Source organism: Neophocaena asiaeorientalis, unplaced genomic scaffold, assembly GCF_003031525.2.
Source record: "Neophocaena asiaeorientalis asiaeorientalis breed wild unplaced genomic scaffold, Neophocaena_asiaeorientalis_V1.1 scaffold404, whole genome shotgun sequence".
NCBI classification, from domain to species: Eukaryota; Metazoa; Chordata; class Mammalia; order Artiodactyla; family Phocoenidae; genus Neophocaena; species Neophocaena asiaeorientalis.
In genome coordinates this window covers 992,355-1,007,389 of record NW_020172589.1, presented here as the reverse complement: position 1 = coordinate 1,007,389, position 15,035 = coordinate 992,355, and the positions used below count along the sequence as shown (strand labels likewise).

At 47.6% G+C, this 15,035-nt stretch overlaps 1 protein-coding gene across 1 annotated transcript in view; it reads right to left on the bottom strand.

Annotated features, from left to right (window-relative positions):
• SH3TC2 (SH3 domain and tetratricopeptide repeats 2) overlaps window positions 1-15,035 on the bottom strand; it is a 61,962-nt gene that overhangs the window by 18,619 nt on the left and 28,308 nt on the right. Inside the window, exons 8-12 of the mRNA XM_024738259.1 lie at window positions 13,706-13,901; window positions 8,088-8,221; window positions 5,257-5,298; window positions 3,435-5,132; window positions 3,146-3,326 (exon numbers count right to left, since the gene is read on the bottom strand). Of these exons, the coding sequence (XP_024594027.1) occupies window positions 3,146-3,326; window positions 3,435-5,132; window positions 5,257-5,298; window positions 8,088-8,221; window positions 13,706-13,901 (2,251 nt within the window). The remainder of the gene's footprint in view (window positions 1-3,145; window positions 3,327-3,434; window positions 5,133-5,256; window positions 5,299-8,087; window positions 8,222-13,705; window positions 13,902-15,035) is intronic.

The window sequence follows — 15,035 nt, the reverse complement described above, 5'->3', positions numbered from 1 at the left end:
TTTCATAGTGATATTTTTAAATGAAAAAAGTAACATGAGAGTATATTATGTAACAGAGCTTCTATCATAATCCCACTTAAGTAACTAAAAATGTGCAAATTATATATACCTAACATATATTTAATATAGAGGATATGTATCATATATAATCTTTCATATGTATAGAATATTTCTTGATGGATATTTAAAAATCTTTAAGTAGTTACTTCTGAAGAGTCTTAGGGAAAGGGAGGTTGCAATAAGACCTTTATTTTTCAACTATAACCTTCAGTACTGGTTTAATTTTTTTTTTACCATAAGCAAATATTATAATAGAATTTTAAACAACTTAAATTTTAGGAAAAAAATTTATTTTTGATTTGGGTGGTAATCCCTGATATTCCAGTTCACTATCTGTGACTTGGGTCCTTATCAGTGCAAACTCCCTGAGAAAAGACCCACTCTGTAGCTAATGCTCTGTAGGCCAGGCTCTAAACAGGCGGTTGGAAAGGGAATCTGAGGTTCCACTGACAGCCGTCTGCCGACTGTAATTGTCACTGAAGACCAGAAAGTCTGCCTCCAAGTTGCAAGCACCATTTTTCCCTTACCTGAATCCTGTGCAAAGAAACCAAGGGCTCCCTCGGGCAAACTCCCTCATTCTCCATCTGAATCTCCTCTCTGGCAGCCAAGTCAGCCAAGTCAGTGTGCAGCCTGCAGCTCAGGGCTGTAAGCTAGTGGACTAAATAAATAATTTACTAACTACTTGGCTGCCCACACAAACATATATGTCTCCCTGTTCTATGCCAGACACGAGGTCTGCCCAGATGGAGTTTATAGTTACTACATCAAGACCTTCTGAAGCTACTGCAGAGTCTTTCAAAACCCCCAAAAGTTTAGGTCTTTGATCTTGAAGCCCCACATCTTTAAGAATCTGCCTCCAAACTTCAAGACTCTCTGGAGGAATTCTTATACTAATAGGGCTATTGCCGGTGTCAGCATAGCATAGCTGGCTGGTCCTAGGCCTAACATTTTAGAACTAGAAGGCACCTCATTCAATTTAACCTTATAAATGGGGCAACCAAGAGACTTCTTTAAGGACATGTTATTAGCTCATGGCAGGCTCAGGTTTCCTGACTCCTAATCCAGTTTTGGTCACTCCTCTCCCTCTCTGTGGCCTGTGACTTCCTCCAGACACTTCTTGGAGCAAGCGCAGCCCCACTCCTTCTCTCCTATCACTCCCATCACCTAAGAAGTCCAGCGGTCCTTCACACTGCCTTAAGAAAGGCCTCTGCACTCTGTGTTGAGAGCATCCAGGGCTTACTCTTTGGTTTCCCCCTTAGGATTTCAGTGGGTTTTGACGACTGGAGGTGGGAGGAAGGCTGTGAACAAAGGATGGCAGTTGGGTAGGTGGACTGGACAGTGATTAATCAGAGACTGAACTTGTACACAGGGAGGGGTGGCAATAAACCTGACACATGTTTGCCCCCCATACTCCAGTTCCTTAAAAGTCAGCTTTCCCAAAGCCCATTCTGACTATGCCTCCCCATGAATATATGACTATTTCATCTCTAAGGTGAATTCAAGCATACCTTCTGGATCTGCTCCAAAACCATACAAACTCCTAGGGTGTTCTGAATAGAAGCATGGTACGGCTGGGGCCCAACTTCCTGTCCCCTCACAGGCTGCAAGGATCCAAAACTCCCTTCCTGGGACTAAAGCAATGGGATATTTGGAGGATACCTGATTCTTATAAGAGAGGGACGAGATGAGGGAGAGGGAGACAGAATGGGAGAGAGAAAGAGAAAGAGAGAATTCGTTATCTGATTATTAGTGATCTGACGGACCAGGTGCCCAAGTTACCACGTTGCCTAGAAAAGCAAAAATTGTCATTTAAATAGCTTCTCCTCAATCACCTCTCTCTGCTCAGCACTAGCAATTATCCCTGCTCTACATTAGCAGTCAGTCATAATTATGAATACAATGTTACAATGCTAATCTGTCACAAAGTGAAATTAAATATCTTGCAAACCATGTAGAATTTAATGGAATCAATTAAAGGCTTGTTAGAAAGCAGAACTGCAGGCCATGGCACTGGCAAATGAGGATCAGGTAGATTTGACCAGTAAAAGATAGAAAAGGGAAAATCAGCAAAAGATGGAAGGATAATCCACTTGAGAATAACTTAAATATCAAAGGGTGAAAAAAAAGGCTTCGATAAAAAGTTAAGTTTTGGGATATTTTTGCAAAAATGAGTCTTTCTAAGAGAGTGCTAAAAGTCAATCACAAAACAGAGGAGGTTTAATTGTGCTATTATACAGTTCTGTCAACACAATTAAGCTGAAAAGTTAACAGTTCTTTTGTTGTGTATTTATTCTACAACTTAGTGCATAGTTGCGATGACAACCTAAGCTTCTTAACTAAAAAGTGAAAATAAACTTAGTTTCATCCTTTCCAGTTTCATTTTATTTATTTATTTATTTTTGCGATACACGGAACTCTCACTGTTGTGGCCTCTCCCGCTGCAGAGCACTCACGGGCAGAGCCGCTCCGCGGCATGTGGGATCCTCCCGGACCGGGGCACAAACCCGCGTCCCCCTGCATCGGCAGGTGGACTCTCAACCACTGCACCACCAGGGAAGCCCTCCAGTTTCATTTTAAAGGTAAGTTTCCAATCAAAAATTTTTACTGTGAAATTTTGCACCCCTGTTTTCTGTGCATTTATTTACGTTGGTCGTTTCTCTAATACCAACTTCCTCAGGTAACGAAGACCTCCTGAGGGTTCCACAGTCCTCAGTGTAACTGCCACCTCTCTGAATTATGCACCCTCAGCCACATTCACTTGATAGGTTGTTATAGAAACACACAGGTAATTGCAACATAACCAACATGACTGAGCCCTGTCTACCAGGCACTGTTCCAAGTACCCCATGTGCATTAACTGGTGAGGAAGCGGAGGCACAGAGAAGGGTAAAAACTTGCCCCAAGTCACACAGTTAGTAAGTGATGGATGGCACTGAGTTTGCTATGTGGCTGCAGAGACCACGTTGTTTTCCACGATGCCATAAACATATCACGTGCATTTGGACTTGACTTCGTGAGGGAAAGAATACTGATTCTCCTTAAGGAAGAAAAGATGTTCTAGAATTATCCCTGAGCTTGGACTCACCTGGCCGTATTTAGGTTCCGATAGAGCTGCCCAAGGGACTCCAGCAGCCTCCCCTCCATCTCCCGGTCCCTGAGTTGCTGAGCCAGGGCCAGCCAGTGCTCGTGGTAGGTGATACATGCCTCGGGGCTTGGGGACACAGAGCTGTAGAAATGGCAGAGGGATTTGGTGACCTGAAGCTGACCTGAACATAAAGCAGGGACACGGATGAGATGACTGGAGATAGAACAAAGGAAAAAGTGTCTTCTAACACTTATCTCTAAAGCATCCCAGCAGCATGGGATATACTCACTCTTCAGGTGTTGATGCCTTAATCCAAACAGCAATGCCATTTCGTAACAAAAGCGGCCACTGGCCAGCTGGCGTCGGTACACCTCAACTTGGGCCAACCAGAGAAGCACCTGTACTAATTCCATGTCTGTCTCCATGCTGGCCTGGAGTTTAGAATAGAGTTGCACCGCCTGCAGAAGATAGTCCCTGGTTGGCTGCTGAGTCCAGGATTTAAGGGTCAGATGGCCAAGATTGGCCAAAGCCACCGCCTGGTTGCGCACATCCCTTGCCTCCTGAGCTCTGTTCAAGGCCCAAAGATAGCTGTTGGCTGCCCTGTTCACCCGGCCTTCACCTTGAAGTGCGAGTCCCAGGAGGTTATGGACCACTCCCTTTCGGGTAACACTCTCTGTCTCCTTCAGGGAGTATAAGAGTGGCTCAAGGATGTCCAAAGCCTTCTTTGCCTGGCTGGCTAAGAGATAGGCCCATGCCAAGCAGAGGGAAGACTCAAAAGCTTCCTGCTCACTCAGCAGCTGGCCTAGCATCAAGGCTTGGCTCAGGTAGTGGATGGCACCATCAGGAGACCTATGTTGGAGGTACACTTTGGACAGGATGAGACACAGGGTCCTCTGGGTGCTCTGATCCACCTGCTCCTCACAGGCAGCCAGTGCCTGCCTGAGTGCTGGGCACGCCAGGGCAGAGACTTCACCCCAGCTTGGGGAGGGGATGCCAAGGAGCTTAGTGGTGTTCTGGAGGACCAGGTGGACCTGCCAAATTGGAAGGGCCATCCCTGGGGTGCTCTGAGTACCACGTTGCCGGACAGAAGCCACCGCAAGGTGTGGCAGGTATTTCTTGTCATAGAGAAAACTCAAGATAGTGGCTGCAGCATCCAAGGTGGGAGGGTGTCCAGCGAGGAGCTGCAGGCGCTCAGCGAAGGGCAGGACCTCATCGTGCCGGCCGAGGATTAGGAGCAATCGGACGGCCAGGAAGCAGGCTCTGGCCTCCAGGGGGCAGCTGCCCGACACGATGCCCTGTCTCAGCACATAGGCCACCACATCCAGCTCACTCTTGGCACTATACTCCCGGTCAGGCAGGCAGACCAACATGGCACCTGCCTTTTCCAACAGGCCCGAGCCTTTATGCCTCAGCCTCTGCCTCAGGTAGATGGCCGCCAAATTGATGTACAGGGCAGCTGCCAAGGATAGGTCCTTAAATGCCCCGTTGAGAATGTGGATGGCCTCCTCAAAGTACACCCTGGCCTGAGAGAGTTTGACCTTCCTAACACTTAGCCGGCCCAGGAGGAAGCAGAGCCGGGCATGGGCCCAGGTCATGTGGCTCCGCTTGGCCCACTTCCTCGAGGCCTCCAGGTAGGCCACGAGCTCATCCTCCTCAGAGTAGCTGTAGAAGGAAGTCGTGAGGAAAGAGAAAGAAAAATCATAGAGGCTCTTAAAGTGGTCAGCATAACCCTCGTGATCCAGAAAAGCCAATATGGGGGTGAAGTTCTCAGCCTCCTCCTCCTCCTGACCGGTGTTCAGGTCCATGAGCAGCTCCGGGTCATCGAGGTCATCAGGCTCTGGCAGGTGGTAGGTGTCTGAGGCGGCTGAAAGGAGCTCCTCCTCCAGGCTGGAGTCCTCGGAGCTGCTGGACTGTCTGGAGCCCACGGCCTGATGCTCCTCCCAGGCTCCACCAGGCCGGGTCTCCTTGAAGCCTTCGGGCTGGGACGCTGTAAGGGACAGGCAGAATTGAGCAACTCTAAGTACCTGCAACTATGGTGGCCAGCTCTTGGCAAGAGGACAGGATGCTATCCTGCAGGACTGGAGGTCAGGTTCAGCATGATCTCTACTCACCGCTCAGATCGTTTGGAAGACTCTGGATGGATTCAAACCCACCTGGATAGAGATGAAGGACGAACCTATGTTAGGTCAGAATGGCCCAGTATGCTTATGCCTACAGGTGCTCCCTGACCAGTGGCCCCCTAGGACACTTTGTGTTTCAGTTTCAGACCATCTGCCATCCCTAAGGTACTAGGCAGCATCTTCCCTTCACCATCAACGCTGCAGGGACCTGAAGATCATCTTGTTTAACCCACTCACCTTACAGTTGGGAACTGACGTAGAAACGAGAACAGAGTCAGAGAAGAAAAGCCAGAAACACGAGCTCTATGACAAGAGGTGTGGGTATGGGTGGCGGGGCAGGGGGTGGAATCTGAAGGCCCAAATGTCTCAGCAAGTTTATGACAAAGCCATGAACAGAACTCCAAGGGCAGCGCACTCTGTGGCACATGGCACTGCCTCCCATTTATGTGTGTACAGCCTTCCTTCTTCCTTCCTCCATTCATTCATCATCCATCCACTCAACACAGACTCAGTGTGCACAACGTGCTTTGTAAATGTGACCGCATGAGGCGACCAAATGTACATAATGAAGAAAGGAAGGTGAAGAAGCATCTACAGTTCCTAAGTTTTGTTCCCTGAAGTACCTTGGTGGGATGAGGTGGGAGAAGGGACGGTCTCGAGCAGTTTTAGACGTTTTGAGTTTGCGGTACTTGCAGGAGTTCTAGCAGAGAATGAAACAGATCTGCGGCCAAGGAGAAAAGTGGAGACTTGCAAATATGGATTTGTGACTGACAACAGGTCACACAGAGTGGGTCAAAGTCCCAGAAGAAGGATTTGGAAGGAAATACAAAGCAGGTGGGGGAGGAGTGGGGAGAGGGGATTTGTGAATGAGCCAGAAAAACTTCAGCATTTACTTGCAGATGGGAGCCAATGAAGGAGACTGAAAGGGCAGTCTGTAAAGAGAAAAGAGGAGTCAAGGAGACCAAGGTGGCTTACGGTGCAGCCACCTAACATAACAAAAGTGAAATAAGACAAGGTGAGAACCAAGAAGTCAACCTGGGGTTTGGCAGCAAAGAAGTTGACCCCCTTGGCTAAAGCAGCCACAGTGGAGCTTGTGGAGGCAAAGGCCAGGTTCATGCTCCATAGGACAAGGGCTGCTAGAAAGAAGATTCTACCTCTTCCTGGCAAAGAAGCAACAGCCAGCCACCTGTGCCTGCACTCTGAGCTCTCCAGTGCACTTTGAGGGTAGCAGGCCCCTCACCAAGTCAAGCCTCCACTTGCTATTCTCTAGGGAAGGCTTCTTCTGTGAGTGTCATTGCACATACTTAAGATCTGCAATCCCCAAAGGTCCCACAGCCAAACACAGCAGAGCTAGAGGGCTGGGCTCTGGAGAGCCATTCATGCACCTGGCCCTCCCTGACGTTGTGGAACATGTGCCAGTCTTATGCAGTCATTTCTCTGCAGGCCAGGACCACCGAGAGCACAAATGATGCATGAGTTACCAAAAAAATGCTTCCTCTGGGAAGAAGAATTACAGGGCATAGGCCTTGGGGGAGTTGGAATTTCCCAGTAAGATGCACCCTCTGCTGGTTGCTTGGTGCCAGGGATAGCCTGTGCAGCCATAAGGCGTAGCCCTGCACCCAGCAGAGTTGCACTCCTGGTCTGTAGATAAGAGCTAATGGACTGCCCGAGACCTGCCCCTGGACCTCTCTCAACCACTGGATCAACGATTGGCAGATACCCCAGATCCAAGCCTGTAGCCACCCTGCCTTCAAGGCAGACCCCAAGCAGTCCTTGATTTTTACACCTTTCAGACCTCCTGCCTACCAGGCTGCATTCACAGCTTCAGCTTCCTGGCTCAGCCTGGTGGGGCAGTGTGATCGGCTTGCGGCAAGAAAGTGCTGCCAGGGCTGGTGCTGATGCCTGGGTGAGGTGCTCTTCACAGATGTTCCTGTGCCTGGGAGAAACTCTGCAATTCCCACCTCTGCTCCGGGAGCTGGCCTGAGGGTCCCTTCTGCAGAATCTCTGGCTGCACCCATGAAATGTGTGCCATCTGATCTGGCCATATAGGAGCAGACACACCATCACCATCACTGAAGAGACAGGAGAAACAGGAATCCCTCCTCAAACCCTGTCAATGAATGCACTTCCTGACACAGAGCAGTGGGCCCCTCCCAAAGTAAAAGAAAAGAGTATCATTCATTCACTCAGTCAGTCATTCAGGCACTGCTGAAAACTGTGCTAGGCACTGAGGTCCCTCACCCACCCAAAGCTAACACATCCAACGGTCCAATGTCATTTTGTGTCAGGGGCAGTGTGGTGAAGTAGGGATTGTCCTGACGAGAAGATAGGGGAGGGCAGTTCTTATCCTGGCTCAGGCACTAATTCACTTGGGCCTCAGTTTCCTAATCTGTAAAATAAGAGGAGAAGTCATCTCTTAGGGTCCTTCTAGCTATGACACTCTATGGCTCCACCTTTATTACTGGGGAGCCAGACCTACTTCAGCCCTAGAAGGAAAACCCTCAGCCACAACTCAGGAAGTTTTCTTCTCCAGGATTAGAATGGGAGGCTCAATATGGCCAGCCTCCCATGCTATAGCTGAGTTGATTTCATCACATCTCAGAGTTTCTAGGCAGCAAGTCACCCTCCACTCCAGAACTGTCTGAAATGCAAAGTGAAAATGCTGCTAATCAGATATGACCCAGGTCATCAACTCAAGCGTGGTCATAGCCTCACATTCATGCATAGGATTATACTTTAGAGATATTCTGTTTCTAGTTAGGAACACTCCCTTAATCTTGAGGAGCCTGGGCTTTCACAGGGTCTGAGGAGCAAACACTCACTAAGCCGGTAGACAGATGTTATGTCAGTCTGAGCAAGCGTGTGGAGGAAGCTGGCACACTCAGCTTTCCTGTCACTTCCCGGGACGCCCAGAGAGCATCTTTCCTCATCACTGAAAAATGTGGAGTTCTTGCTCCTGTATTGAGGCAAAAGACATGGACACAGATCAGTGCAAGGTTCCAGACATGACCCCTTCTCTTTTTGCCCTAGGACGTAGTGAAGGACACAGAGAAGCCATCAACCCCCGTGCCCAGAGCTGAACTCAGACTCCTCATCTCACTGTTGTATAATGTATTTATTTATACTGCCAAGGAAGAAGAGCTGGTAGCACCTCATTTGTGCAGAACTGACCTATGCCGTTGCTGAACTGATCAAAGTGGCAATGAAAACACCCCTCCTGTTAAAACTGCATCTCCCAAGAAAAACAAAGCCCCTTCCTTTGACTCCTACCCATTCTTTGAGATCACATGGTGACCATTTTTAAAGGAAGAAATAGGAACTGGCTGCCTTAAATGTAAGAGTTGGAAAAGGACCATTAAAAGATGTTTCTTTGACAGGTTATTTCAAGAAAACACTCGGAACTAATGACACAATCTAGAGGAACAATGGAGAAAACTTGACTGTGGTCAGAACAAACCTTTCACGTTGGATGTTGACATCTGATTCCATGACACAGAACAGTGTTATGTAGCATTAAGATAGAGAAAGAAGGGCTTCCCTGGTGGTGCAGTGGTTGAGAGTCCGCCTGCCGATGCAGCGGACACGGGTTCGTGCCCCGGTCCGGGAAGATCCCACATGCCGTGGAGCGGCTGGGCCCGTGAGCCATGGTCGCTGAGCCTGCGTGTCCGGAGCCTGTGCTCCGCAACGGGAGAGGCCACAACAGTGAGAGGCCTGCGTACCGCACACACACAAAAAAAAGATAGAGAAAGAAGGCTAAGGTGTGGGAAGGGGGTAGAAGGAGGGCCTGGGGGCTGGAAGAAATGATTATAAATAATAGAGTTCTGTATATTCACTCTATTGTATAAGCTAATTGCTAAAACTAATTTGCTCACTAGAAGTCTGTCATAGAATCAAAGAATATGAAAATTAGAAGTGGCTTGGAAAGTATTCAGTCCAGTGCCTATCTGGATAACACTTAATATCTCTTTCAGTTCGAAATATTCTTTAAACTTCAGAATCCAGTTTAAAAACAAAAATAACTTAGAAGCCCAAGAGTTAATAACAGCTAACACTTGGGAGGGGCTTATTATGAATCACACACTATTAACTCATTTAATCTACACAGTTGCTCTATGATACAGGTACTATTCTTATCCCCTTTTTACAGAAGAAGAGACTGAGGCACAGAAAAATAAAGTTGGTGGTTAGGGAGCGGTAGAGCAGGATGTAAGTAGGATGTAAGAAGAGGTTCTCTCTTTCAAGCAGGGTTAACGGAGTGTCTGGGATGGAGTGCCATGGTCTGCCACTTACCCATTATCCCCATAGCTCAGATAAATGCAGTTTGAAAGCCAGTGATGAGAAAACTAGCCATTAATGTGAACTGCTCAAGGTCACACCTCTAATCAGTGGCAGAACTGGCACTAAAGCTGTGTCCTGACATCTATGGCTCTTGACACACTTACTGAACCCCCATCTCTCTGGCTTGACCTCCAGATTCTCCCCAGCACTCTAACAGCTTCCATCCTCAAAAGAGCATGTAATTGAATTCTACATCTAAACTCATTTGAGATAAAAAGAATATGATCCCAAATTTCTGTAGAACACTTGAATTTTACAAAGCATTCCTGAATTTACTATTTCATTTACTCTTCATAATAATCCTATGATGTAGGTATTTTTATCCATATTTATAGATGAAGATTCAGAAAGTAATTCAGTGCCACGCTCAGAATTACACAGTTAGAGAGTGGTAAAGCTGACACTGAAGCTGAGGTCTTCTGCCTCTGTGTCCATTGCCTCATGGCTGATCTGCTAAGGTCCTGAGTCCCAGATACTTAAGAGTCTAAGAAGCTTGACAAATTACATTAGGGCTTTCCCAGCATGGAGACAGGCTTAGAAGGAGTGTGGCAGAGCTTCTAGAAATACGGCAGGCTGACATGCTCCACACAGGGCTACTGAGAGTCTTCAAAGTCACTCTGGCCAAATACAAACACTTTGTCTATTCGGATAGAAGGCCTGCCTGAGGTTTAAGAATGGGTTTTCCAGCTGCTGTTGCTGTGAACTTAGGTAGCTGATGTTGAAATCTGGGCTGTAAAAAAGGAAACCCACAAAAATTTGCTTCCGTGGATAAGCAGGATCCCTTTCCCATGTGTTAGAGGCAAAGACTAAATCTGACTCAGAAAACAGCTTCTGAGAAATTTCATTCTCAATACACTGCCAATTTGGTTAAATGAATAAATCAAAGAATACATGCATGGATACATATATACATTCATACATGCATACATATGTACAAACAGGGTACAAACACTTCAGGGAGTAATACACCAGTACAGGGAGGAAAGCTGGGGGAAGAGGATGGAGATTTCAGCAAATGCTGGACCATCTTCAGAAACCTGACCCTAAACGAACACAGACTAAGAGTGACACCCAGTGGCCTGATCACAGGGACAGCACAGCACACAGGGATGGTTCCCAGGACTTCCACACCCTGGCTGCTGCTGGCAGGTTGTTTGTGGGGTTTTCCTCCAATTGCTGTTTCGGGGGTATCTATAATCTAGAGAGTGATTTCTAGAGTGTGCAATGAGCCAGTTCTCCTCTCTTCTCCCTCTCCCACCCCTCCGTCTCCTGTCCACTTTCCCCTTCCCTACCGAATGCGCAATCTCTGGTGCATGGGGTCCCACAGGTGAGCAGGTAGAGGTCAACAGGCAACTCTGTGCAAGTAAGGAGAAGGTTTCCTGACCACTTGGATACAGGGGATGATATTCTGCAGGGTGAGTGTATCCTGTACAACCAAGCCAGCTAAAATGTGATGATCAGATTAATTTAGTAGTACTGGGTTATTGTCATTTGAGGCATGATATGAGGTACAGAAGTTCAATATAATTGATTAAATCTGACACCGGCCCCCAGTATCCTGTTAAAACTGCCTCTCAGAGATTACCACCCACAACAGTAACAGCAATAACACACACACACACACACACACACACACACACACACACACACTGTGCCAGGCACCATTCTAAGTGTTTTACACATATCAGCTCATTTCAACTCAAGACAATCCTATGGGCAAATACTAACACTGTATGCATTTTACAGATGAGTAAACTGAAGCTTAGAGAAACAAACTAACATACCCAAAGTCACCCAGCTGGTAAGCTAATGGAGACACATGATGTGCTCACATGGCCATAAATGCCTTCCAGGAAGTCTGGCTCTGGAATTCTTTATTACTGACCTATGCTGCCACCCAATGACCAGTGACCTCCCCAGGGCCAGTGACTTCTCAATGGTCAATTTCAAAGGACTTCCACAGTGTTAAGCATCCCCCACCTCCCACATGGCTGGTTCCTCCCCCTCAGCTGTCCTTCTTTCTTCCTCTGATACATTCTTTCTTCCTCTGCTCTATAAATGGTTCTTCCCCATGGAGTCTCTGTTCTTTTTATTCTTCCTCCCTTTCACTAGGACCTCAGCTGCAGGACTCTGTTTTTGAAAAAGAACCCTAGGGGCTTCCCTGGTGGCGCACTGGTTGGGAGTCTGCCTGCTAATGCAGGGGACACGGGTTCGAGCCCTGGTCTGGGAAGATCCCGCGTGCCGCGGAGCGGCTGGGCCCATGAGCCATGGCCGCTGAGCCTGCGCGTCCAGAGCCTGTGCTCCGCAACAAGAGAGGCTGCGATGGTGAGAGGCCCACGAACCGCGATGAAGACTGGCCCCCGCTTGCCACAACTAGAGAAAGCCCTCGCACAGAAACGAAGACCCAACACAGCCCAAAGTAAATAAATAAATAAATAAATTTAAAAAAAAAGAAAAAGAACCCTAGATTTAACATCAGCAATCTGCAATTCCAGACCCAAGCCATGGTTCAGCTGTTTCACTCCGGGGGTCCTCAACTACTCCTGCAGTAAATTGAGGGGGTAGTTTTAGCAGCAGTTCTCACCTAGGCTGCACACTAGCCCCACCTGGGGAGCTTTTACAACCATGGCTGCCCAGGCCCCACGCAGACCAATGAGAATGCACTGCTGGGGGCAGAACACAGGTATCCGTATTTGTAAGCTCCCAGAATCTCTAAAGTCTGTTGACCGGTCCTAGCAGTGCCCTCTCCTCTCCATTCCCCTTGCCCCTTCCCAAATGCCCCTAACCTCAGCTTTCTCATTGGTCTCCTGCCTCCAGGCTCTCCCCTGACCATGCACACCTCAGCCAAAGCCAGGGCTGGCTTCCTAGACAGAAGTCCCAGTCATATCATGTCACCCTTGCTCAGATACATTCAGTGGCTCCTCATGCCCTGACAGGCCCATGGCATAGGCGTTTCCCATCTTTATCATGGCCCCGCTGAGCCTCTGTCACATTACCACCCTCCTGGTGACTGGCCCCCAACAATATGAATCGTTCCTCAACATCCCCCTTACTTTCCTACCTGTGACCTCCTTTCCCTATTGACATCTGTTGAAATGTCTTACACTGTGCAAAGCTGAACTCACAGGTTACCTTTTTGAGGAAAGTTCTCTTGACACCCTTTATCTCCTTCTAAACTCTCACTGCTCTCCATACCTCTCCAAGAGCATAGTGAGTGATCTTCCTCTTATAGACGTACCTGGGTTCCCACATTTCTGTGTAGGGAAAATGACTTTCTCTCCCCTCTCCCTAAAAAGGACAGGGCTTAGAGGAAGCTTCTGCCCTTGGTCCACTCTCCTTAGTGGCTCTTTCCACAAGGGAAGGAGTTCCAGTCGGAGTGTTCAGAGCCTTAGGCATTGCTTGGGCTGTGTTTTCCCCATGTGGAGGGCTACAGTGTCTCAAGGTTAGCCACCAACTCTGTGTTCCCTCTTGTACTTCCTGGGCCCAGGCTTTCTACTGTTGCTATCCCCATGCAGGATGGCCAACCAGAGAGACTGGGCAGTACTCCAGCACTCCATGACAGGGTGGATGGAGCAGGCTGGCCACCTGCTGCTGACTGGTCATGTGACGGCTCTGCTCCTCAGAACCAGCCCTTCTATACTTAAGGCAGGAAAGAGTAAAAGAGGCACTCTGCCATCCTGGCCAACACTGACTTCCCATACATTAAGCTTTCAGCAGACAGACCTATGTGGGAGGGACTCTCCATTCACTAAGCTGGAGTCTATAGGTCCCTGTATGTGTACTCCCCTGATGGGGCCCCTTGATTGGGTGGGAAAGGCTAAGAGCAGGCCCTGGGTTTGGGGGGTTGTGTTTCTCTCCTTGCACAGAGGAAGGCCTCAATGACCATCTGCTGAAATGAACTGAACTGACTCCTTCCCTGATCACTCATATTTTCTTTCCTATCACTCCTCATGTCGCCTTGACTGTCAGAATGTGCTCCTCTGGGTTCATATTACCAGGAAACCCTGAAGCTCATCTTCAAACCTGCTCAGAATGGGGCAGGACCACTGGGGAAGGTGGCTCTGCTCCAGCACATCCCAGAGGGTCTGTGTGTCATACTCACATTGGGGAATAAGAATCAGGATCTATGTTCCTGGTGGGGACAAAGCCCACTTCTCCTGAGAGCGCTGACTTCCCAATGAACCACTGAAGCCCAGGAATGACAAAGCCGATGATCTCAATGCTTTCTCCCTGGTGGAAATTCAGTTCATCCTTTTCTTCCCTCTCATATTCTTTCCAGGCCTTACATTTTCCTCTACCTGTGGGAAAACAGCACACAGGTCAACCAAATAAGGCAGGGACAGCGGAGCCGTCCACTAGCTTCCAGTGTAATATGAAATGAAGAGTTCCCAGACTTTAGAACTTTAAGGACCAGTAAAATTTCTCCCCCCCACTCAAAAAAAGAAATTGGCAGGAATGATATAGGGTAACTGGCTTTTCATTTGGCCAAGCTAGGAAATTCAAAAAAGGAACTCCCATCCACTTTTACCACCGTTTTATAAAAGAAATTTTAACAAACGTAGTAAATATAATCTCAGAATACTAGGTATACCTTAAAACAGAATAAAGGTAGCTTATGTCAAACTGGAAAGCTCACTATATTGTCCTACTTTGTCTGATTTGCCATTATGTAAACACTTTCCCATGGTTGGCACAGATCCACAGACCAGGGTGAGGACTACTGTAGGATCTCTCCATTTCCTTCTGGCTCCTTTGGCCACTATGACCTTCAGTTTCCCCAACTGTAAAATGGGGATAATGAGGATACCTGTCTCTTACAAATATCAGGAAGAGTTAAAGAGATAAAGTGCACAATGCCTGGTACCTAGGCAACCCTCAATACATGTTAGCCTCATATCACTGGCGAATAGAAAACAGCTGGTTACCCAGAGGGTTCTGGAAGACTCCTCTTCTGACTATGGTCACTACCTAGCTTGATCAGCTGCCAAGCTAGGATCTAGTAATGATATATTTATGAGAATTGTACTCTCCAGTTTACAAAGTACACTTATGTCCCTTTTCTCAGATCTTTCTAGGAGCCCCAAAGGGTAAGCAGAGCAACTATCAGAATCTCCTTTTTATAGATTAGAAGGTGGAAGCACTGAGAGGGTACGTGATTTGTCCAAGGAGTTTGTGTGTGAACTAGAACTTAAGTCTCTCCACTGCTGTTAACCCTTCTTTCCACTAATCCAGCTCTATTTGAGGTAGCAGTTTTTATATGCCCCAGTTTCCATATTTGCTTTAGCTCCCCTGCTAAAGCTACTGGATTTTTTTTTCCTGACATTTTTGGTCAAGTTTCTGTTGACTGTGTCTTCAGAATCAGAAGTTCCCACTGCTTTGGTAGTATCTACCATGTGTTAAACACTTAGAATGTGAGAAAACTGTACTAAGTG